This window comes from Malania oleifera, chromosome 11, assembly GCF_029873635.1.
Source record: "Malania oleifera isolate guangnan ecotype guangnan chromosome 11, ASM2987363v1, whole genome shotgun sequence".
Taxonomy (NCBI): Eukaryota; Viridiplantae; Streptophyta; class Magnoliopsida; order Santalales; family Ximeniaceae; genus Malania; species Malania oleifera.
In genome coordinates, this window is record NC_080427.1 from 45,834,466 (window position 1) to 45,843,648 (window position 9,183).

The window sequence follows — 9,183 nt, forward strand, 5'->3', positions numbered from 1 at the left end:
ATTGAAAGCGTATAATCATATTTTTTTCCATGATTAATTATAATTTGATTCGGTTAATCGAATGAATCAGAAATTTGATTCGGTCCGGTAAAGTTCGAGTAGGAAGGATAGTTTGGTCTTTTGAATTATGATAAATAGTTAACTGATCGAACAAATCAACAATCAACAATAGATAATTCGAGATTAATCTAACAGATCAAACCTAAGACTTTTTACATACCTTTTATTGGTGAATTATAAATTTTATGTGACGGCCTTATTGCATGTATAGGCAATCTATACGGCCCCAAGCTACAGGGGTAATACGGTCCAAAAATAACATGCAAGGAAGAGGAACATTTTTTGCGTATTCATGGGCTGGGCCAAGAGTGACGTCAAAATACATGGGCTGGGCCAGGTTTCACAATTTAAACTTTTTTGAGCATGTTGATTGGCATAATAATTTTTATTTTCTTTTGGACATGTGGTGTCCACCAATCGGCCCAATATATAGTCTTCCTCCACAAATGGGCCTTGGCCCATATTGAATCTTATGACTTTGGAGCATGGCCGAGCCACTTTTAATATCTTATCCCATGTTTGATCTTTCCTCTCTAAGGATTTAGACTATAAGGCCGTGTTTGGAAACATGAATTCTAAACTTGCAATTGCATATGAATTTAGACAAAATTCAATATATTTTTCAGGAGCCCCATAAGCACATTATTGATGCGAACCTCAATTGATACGTGTTGAGATCCAACAAACAATATTGGAATACTCGCGCAAGAAAGTTAAAATTTAGATTTTTGATAGAAAACTCGGACCCAACGTTTATAAATGAAATGCAAACCAAATGTATAAAGTAACAAATCTCGACTCAATGTTATAATTAAATCACGTACCGAAGGTATAAAATTTGAACACCGTAAGGAAGAATCCTTGATAAATTCACAAGTTGTGTGAAGAACTAATAGAATAAACAAAACCTCACGTTTTCTTGATTTCTATTCAATGTCCTTTCATTACTGTGTGTGCATGCTATTTATAAAGCATGGTTGAAGATAAGACTACAAAATATATAAGTAAATAAGCCAATTAATTGGTATGAAACTGCAAAGTCATTAGATCGAGATTTGTTACTTTATACCTTCGGTTTGCGTTTCATTTATAAATGTTGGATCTGAGTTTTCTATCAAAAATTTGAATTTTAGTTTTCTTAATCAAGTTTTCTAATATTATTTGTTGGGTTTCAACGCGTGTCGATTGAAGTTCACATCAATTATTGAGTGAGCCGTGAACAACTTACGATGTTCATTTTTCTTTTTCCTTTCATTTACTTTTCTTTTGTCGTGTGCAAACACGTATATCCCTACAATTGTTTCCAAAAAACTAAAATATTTAAAATTAGAAAAAAATAATAATTGAAAAAAATATTCACAAACATTTAAACTTAATAAAAAATAATAATGTAAGTAAATATCATAAAATCAAGATTTTGTAGGTATTCTACATAGACTATTGACAATTTGTGTGTATTTAAAAATAAAAAAAATAAAAAAATCATCAGCCAACTGTTGAATATATATATATATATTTGTAAGCATAGTTGAAATCAGGGGATCCAACACATGTGCATGCAATATAAATATTTGCATTTAACAGTTGAATTTATGTAAAATAATGGGCAGATGGAAATTGTCTGTTTGTCTACCTAGAAAATGCTTCTTGTTTGAATCTACAAGATTACTATTTTTTTTTTCCTTTCAAGAGGAAATCTTGTCTGAATTATCCATTAGTGCCTAGTAGAGGGACAAAGAACCCTAGCTACCTTGAATCATTGGCTGGAAAAAGCTATATTTTTTTGTAAAATCAAAATTATATATATATTTTTTCCTTTGATGCATACTCCTTGTAAGGTTTTTGATTGAATCTATTCCTTCTTTGAGAAAGTCTACACTTTGTTTGGTAAGAAGGAAAGATAAGGAAAAATAAAGAGGAAAAAAAAAAAAAAAGAATAAGGAAGTTAAAATAAAATTTTCTTCTTTGGAATGGTAATTTTTTTTAAAAATAAAAAAATATTTATAACCGTTTCAAAGTGGGCGAAGATTATGTGAAAAGTCAAAATACTTTTACGTTATTTTTTTTACTTTTTTAAAATTTGTACTTCTTTACACTTTTTAATTTTTCTTCTAATGAGATTATGAAACTATCGAGGACGCCTCGATCCGTTCTGAAGTCCAACCTATAAGGGATTCGTGTATATGGATTTTGTTGATTATGCTAGAAGTTCAAAACTCAAAGTTAAAGCTTGACACGCAAATGTGATGAAAAAAATTGTGAGGCATGTAAAAAGAAAATTAGTTAGCGAGGTTTAGTCAAACATTATACACGTTGTTTTAAAGAGAAAACGACATGCAAAAGTCAAAAAAATGGACGCCAACTCAGATCGATTGAGCTAAACTGTGAGGACAAGCAAACTAGATAGATAGTTATTTACTTCGTATCTATGAGTTGTACGGCTAAGAAAAAGAATAAGAAATTTGGCAGCCCATCTCAAGTCAAGTCATTTATTTCTCATGGAGAAATGCTAGATAAACTCAACTATATGCCTTCATAATCAATATGACAATTCAACCAAAACGCAAATCATATAACTAGCAAGGGAATGGTGTTCATCGGTTTTGAAACTTTATTAAGTCATACTTGTGATAATAACGGGGTCAAATCAATGAGCACATCTGGATTTAAGTCAACCATTTACGAAGAATCACCTGTTGTACTCAGTTATATATCTTTATAATTGATATAGCAATAAAAACCAAAAGATTAATCATGTCAATAGCACATAAATGCTGATAACTGATGTGAAACGTGTGGCAATTATGATGAATAATACGGAAAAACACAGAGATAAAGAAAGTGAGAAAAATACACAGATTTAATGTGGTTTGGTAGGAAAGAGCAATGACGGAATTTCACTACTATAGAAAGTAGGGTTACATCGTATGTATTTATATTAACCCTAACCGTACAGAGGTATTAGAAAAATTACTCAAATACCCCTATACAGACGTATCAGCCTACTTTTTCTGTACACGTGTTCCACTCGATACGAGCCACATACTACAACAATAACCTATTCTCAATTATACAAAACAACAACAATGAGAATAAGTTAACCAAATCATTTAGCGTCTGTCATAAAAAATGAAAACACTCCCACAAACATAAACATAATAACGTTTGTATTAATTTCATATCCTCGAATCTCTTACTCTCGAAACATTATCACCATGTGACAAGTTCATCTAAAGCTTTTGAGCTTTGACTGCATCGTGAATATGAATTCATGGTGGTAGATAATTGGGATGGCTGCTTTTCTTTTTTCCCTCTAATTGCCGAGTTGGTAAGCAAGAAAACCCTAGCTTTAAACTTGGCTTTGATTGCACAAACGTGCACTTCCAAATGTAAAGAAAATTCAGAGAAATGTGAAGAGTGCTAGCTAGATTCCTAATGGCATTAGCCCTAGGGTTGATTGCTTCCTCACAAAATTTGATGAGAGTAGAGAGATTTATGATCATAAGTCAGCAATTTACACCACGTAGAACCCAAGCCATAAAATTCTGATTCTTAAACCACCGAGACAAGTAACTCTCTCTGTGTGGTCAGCTCTGCCTTAGCTCTGTTCTGTCCCCTGTTTAGTTTTACTTTTTGGTAACCTTTTCTCACTTTTCTTCTTCCCCTGTTTTAGCCATGATTAAATTGCTAAGTGCACGGAATTACTCAATGTGAGTGTCAATCCCCTGCATCATACATGCCTAAAAAGTCCTATTATTATTATTATTATTTAAAAAAAATCATCATCATCATAGAGAATCCCAATCCCCTGCCTCCTCTGTTCTCAGTAGGCTCCCAACCAATCGAACCTGAATACTCCCTTTTCTTTTCTTTTCTTTTCTTTTCCTTTGGTCATTTTTTGTTTGGCTTCATTACTTTCAACCCCTCTCCTCTGCTCTGGTGTTTGTGCATTAGAACCCTACATGTGAGGTGTCTCTGACCTAATTCACAACTACAACATTGTTAAGTGGCAAACTGCCAATAATTTGATCATTGATGAAAAGAAAACATTTTCTATTAAGAGCTCTCAATTTTCTTCCTTTCTAGTCGTAAATAATTTACCGACTCAAAGTCATAGTTCTTGACCTAAATGTAACATTTGCCTAAACACGACTTTTTTAAAAGAGCTAACGTGCTGCTTGTATCGAACTAAATATTCCTATATCTTTCCGTTTTTGGAGGTTTTCAATATCTAAATTACACAACAATCGGTAACCATCTCGTATCTCATTGGCTCCTCTAATACCTTTTGAAATTAAAACATATGTTTCGATGTAAAAATTTCAAACCTTGCCCATTAAAATATTCTAGTTTGAATACACATATTTTATATTACTATACTATTTCACCATTTACACGACAAACACCGATTATTTTGTTTGTATTATATTTTTTTTTTTCAAAATAAGAAATCAACTACCAAATTAATCACTTATTTAACAAAAAGAAAGAAAGTCAAAAATGAGTAATACACATATACATATACGTATATATAGTATATATAATATTTGCACTTAATTATGTTAGCTCCATGGCCGTGGGTGTCTACTGTCTACCCCTATTGGCTCTACGAGGTGAAACAGAGAATCTTGTGCTTACCCACCATGTGGGTTTGTGTTTTCCAACTATGGAAGCATTTAGAAAATCCTTCATGTCTTGTTCCTCTCTCCAACATACAAAAAAACGATTCCATTCTTATTTATATACATACACAGAGATAGAGAGAATCGTATCAATATTCATCACTCGATTATCCAATTCAATTAAAATAAACACTCTGTCCCCTGCACAGATTAGAAGACTCTCTGCTCAGAGAATCTCTCTGCTTTTATTTGTGGTCACAACCCACAGAACATGAAATTAAAAAGTGAAGACAGATATAGAAATCATGGAGAATCGATCAAAGCAAGGTAAGCATTGATGAGGAGAGTATTGAAGAATGAAGCAACAGGGGAATCAGAGTCCCCATTGAGCAGATGCCTGCTCAACTCTCATCATCATCATCATCGTCATCCCTCGTGTTGTTTTTTTTTTCCTTTTCCAACCATGTCTCTGTTCTCTGCTCACTCTCAAAAGGGATCTCTTTGGCAAAAAGGGTTCTCCATGATTTGAACAGATAGAACAGAACCTCCTCTCAATTCTCTTTTTGGATGCTTTCTTTTTGCACACTTTCTTTATTGATGTAGAATTGCAAATTGCTTCGCATCAACTTTTTTGTTCCAAAATGTGGCAGAAGAACAACTGAACAAGTGGCTGAAGTATTCCAGGGGAAGATTTATCATGCAAAATTCAAGAAATTGTTTTTTTTTTTTTTAATTTTTTGAGGAAGAGGAAATTATTATTAAAAATAGCGTTTTGTTTTTGTTTTATGTCCCAACTTCCAAGAAAAATAGTAAATAAAATAGGTTTTATGTATAAATATTGATTGTCCTACTTAGGATAGTTCGGTACACAAAGCTCTCATATATGCGAGATCTAGAGAAAGGGCAGACCATGATAGGTTCATAGTATGTTGTGTAACTTTGCATTTTTGCAAGAAGTTGTTTCCATACCTTGAACGAATGACCTTTAAATGACATGACAACAACTTTATCTTTACGCCTAAGCTCCCACTTAAGAGGCCAAACATATTAGCTCTTTAAGATTATATACATATAATCCTTCTTTGGTTAGAGAAGTGACCTTGATTTTGATAAAAATTTAACTTTTATGTTATTATCCATCATACTATTAGTTTTGTCAAAATGAACATGCTTATCAAATGTTGAATTTTTTTGAAGAAATTATTTGATATACAATGAAAAGATGAGGGGACATTGATGAATTGCAAGACTTATTTTGTAATAGTACAGCCTCTTTGAATAGAAAGTAAATGGTAAGGCTATATATACCATGCAAGTCTCTAACTACCCTCGCAGAACGAGTAGCCTTGTGACAGGGTGCCTCTTATATAATAGGGTCTTCAATTGAGGTCATAATTTACAGAGAAATGTAGATGAGGGTACATTGATGAATTGCAAGACTTATTTTGTGATAGTACAAGCCTCTTTGAATAAAAAGTTAGGTTATATATATCATGTACTACCCCACAAAGCAAGAAGCCTTGTGACTCAAGGCGGGACTTTAATATAATAGGGTATTCAATTGAGTTCATGGTTTACTATTATAAGGATTTAATTATCGATTCGATTATAAATATCGAAGCCCACCTTGTCTTTTCTCTTGATTTTTTAGAGGGCCATTGTCATCTCCCGTATTCGAAGATCTACAACATATCCTAGATTTTAAAACAAATGTCGGAAGCCCAAAATCAACTCACCTAAAAATTCAAGCATATTAATACAATATAAATCAATTCACCTCCAAGCATATTAATATGATATCAAAGTAAAATCTTATACACAATGGGTTGCAATGAGTGCTCCTTCCTTTCTTTTAGACTGATTATTTTAAAATTCATATACTGGCTAAAAGCTTGTAGAGGAGGAAAGCAAGAGCATGACATTAATCTCAAAATGTCTTGTAAAAGAGGGAAGGAAGAGTATAACATTAATCTCAAAATGTTAGATTTGCAATTGCTTGCATAACACATTCTCTTACAAAGTCCCCAAAACAGTTTATATGCAAGACTTCTCTTTGTCTCTTCACATTTGCTGCCCAACAGGCATCACTTCCGCTCTCTAACACTTCCAAGAAAATGAAGAAAGACTAACATAGCCACTGCTTTCTTCCTGCTCTGACCCATTACCATGAGAAGACACCTCAGTGATTCCACTGCTGCAAGAAGAAGAAGGCTGAGGAGAACCCAACTCACAGCTATTTTCCCCAGTGGGAAAAGCGCTATTCGCCTCCATATTCACAGTTCTCTTGCTGCTGGAGGAAATCCCAAGAGCTTTAGACTTCTTCTTCTTCTTCTTCTCCTGGAATATGCAGTATACAAGCCACTCTTCCCTATCCATCCTAGGGTTCTGCATGTGCACAGATTCGAAAACAAAAAAACAAAACCATATTATCATTAAAATGCAGAAGAAAACTAAAATCTTCGAATGGGTTTGCAGTATCATCAACTAATAAGATGTATGATTGATTCAAAAGGCACATAAAATGTAATTTTCGCTTGAGCAACCGCTAAATGATTAGGGTTGTTCAGAGTTCACCAAGTATACAAAGCTATATGCAAATGGGTTCAAGACCAAATAGATTAAGATTTTGATTATGCATGTCAGAACTCGAACGACTTGAACCGAGATGGTGGGTAAAGAGTCTAAAGACGACAGATATATTGACATAGTGTGTGGGAAAGAATTTCCCAAGACCAACAATGGGGGCTTAAACTAAGTGATTTTCGTTTTTGTGAATTAGGTTTTGATGTGAGTTTTGGTTTCTATACCTGAGTTGAGTTAGGGTTTGGTCCTGTACAGTTCACAAGGCTGTACTCATGCATGACCCAAGTAGTTTTAGAGGCAGAATTAGTCCCACAAGGGAGTTTGGCTTCATGGAAAACCAGAGATTTCTTCATTGCGACTGCCATGTTGCATCCTGAGTGGGCCACAAATAGCCTATCTTTGCCCACAACCCTCCAGTACCCAGAGCCACTGCTGGCTCTGATGCATTTTCTCCCATTCCCTTTCCTTCTGCTGAAGAAGTACCTCTTCTCCTTCAAATCACCTACAAATAGAAAATGGAAACCCAACACAATAAACAATGGAGCAATTGGGGGGGGGGGGGGAGGGAAGGACAATCTGTGTAGCATGGAATGACAGATTCAAGAAAGGAAAACTACTGGGTTATTTGGATTTTCTGGTTTCTCCTCTGTATGAACTAGGAATCTCAAGACAATATTACATTTAGAAAAACAAACTAAAAATCTGCGGCTTGTAAACAAAAAATAAATACAAATCCTCCATTAGTAAGAACCAAAAAAGAAGTTTACAAATCAAGTAACGAAATTTAGAAAAATACAATTTCTGAGTTTGATTTTTCTCCCCGCCCCATTAAACCAACCTTTCGGATTCATTCCGCAAATTAAACAAACAAAAAGACATAAAAGAAGGATTTTTTTTTTTTTTTTACAAACCAGGGAAGTCGGAGGGATGGGTCTGGAAGACATCAAGCTCAGGGATGACAGAAGCAGGGAGGGGGAGATTGGAGACTCTGTTCTTCAGATAGTGAAGGATGAGCTCTTCGTCTGTGGGTCGGAACCTCCACCCAATTGGCAATCTCAGCTCTCTCTTCTGGACGATATCAGAGGAGGGCTTCATCTCCATGACCCAGAAATTCAAAATCCGCAGACGACCCTGTTCCCGAACTCCGAGACCGAGCTCAATCAAGCAGAGAAACCCAAGTGGGTATTTATAGAATCCATGGCGGAGATTGGGAAGCAAGAAAAAGAGAATGGAAAGGCAAAACGAAAAGGAAAAGGCCTCGTGGGCTCGTGGGATGAAGTGGGTTCCTTTTTAAGGGGGAGATTTGGGGGAAAGCAATTCCAATTCCCAAAAATCCAAAATCCCAGTTGGAAATTGGAATCGGAAACGAAACTCCCTCCTCCGATTTCGATTTGCACTTCTTGACTTGGGACTGCTCTGTTTTGACGACCGTTTGGGTTTCCCCAAGCGTGTAAGGCATCGTTTATTTTTAAAAGGGAAGATAATTAAAGAAAGGGCTTCGCTGCGGTCAACAAGCGTACCCTCACGCGTACTGTGACCCAATGGCACGTGCCTTTTTCCATTCTCAAACGTGCAAGCCTTCCCAATTCCAAAAAACAGAGAGGGGGTTAATTGGGAGAAAGAAATTATGAGAGGAGAAGAAAATTTAAAATTTTGATTATGTAAATATTATGAAAGTAAAATTTTGACTAACCGATTGGTCTCGATGTGATTTTTTCTGAATTTTTCAGTTATGATTTGATATGCAGATCAGGAAGTAACTTCCTAATGTAATAATGTCACCTTACATATTTTTTTATGTGATCATTTTTTGAGAATTAGAATTTTTATTAATCGATTCGGTTTTGATTCTTCTTCTTGAAAGCTTTTAGTATGATTTGATGAGGGGAAATTTTCTATTTGTATTCCACAATTTGTT

The 9,183-nt window shown here is 34.8% G+C and overlaps 1 protein-coding gene across 1 annotated transcript; it reads right to left on the reverse strand.

The window, feature by feature from the left end:
• Positions 1 to 6,603: 6,603 nt before the first annotated feature.
• LOC131167753 (NAC domain-containing protein 83) lies at positions 6,604 to 8,744 on the reverse strand. The gene is made up of 3 exons (XM_058126631.1): positions 8,177 to 8,744; positions 7,490 to 7,767; positions 6,604 to 7,067 (listed from the first exon to the last, which is right to left on the reverse strand). The coding sequence occupies exons 1-3, from the start codon at positions 8,364 to 8,366 to the stop codon at positions 6,780 to 6,782; spliced, it is 756 nt and encodes a 251-aa protein (XP_057982614.1). The 5' UTR covers positions 8,367 to 8,744; the 3' UTR covers positions 6,604 to 6,779.
• Positions 8,745 to 9,183: the final 439 nt, after the last annotated feature.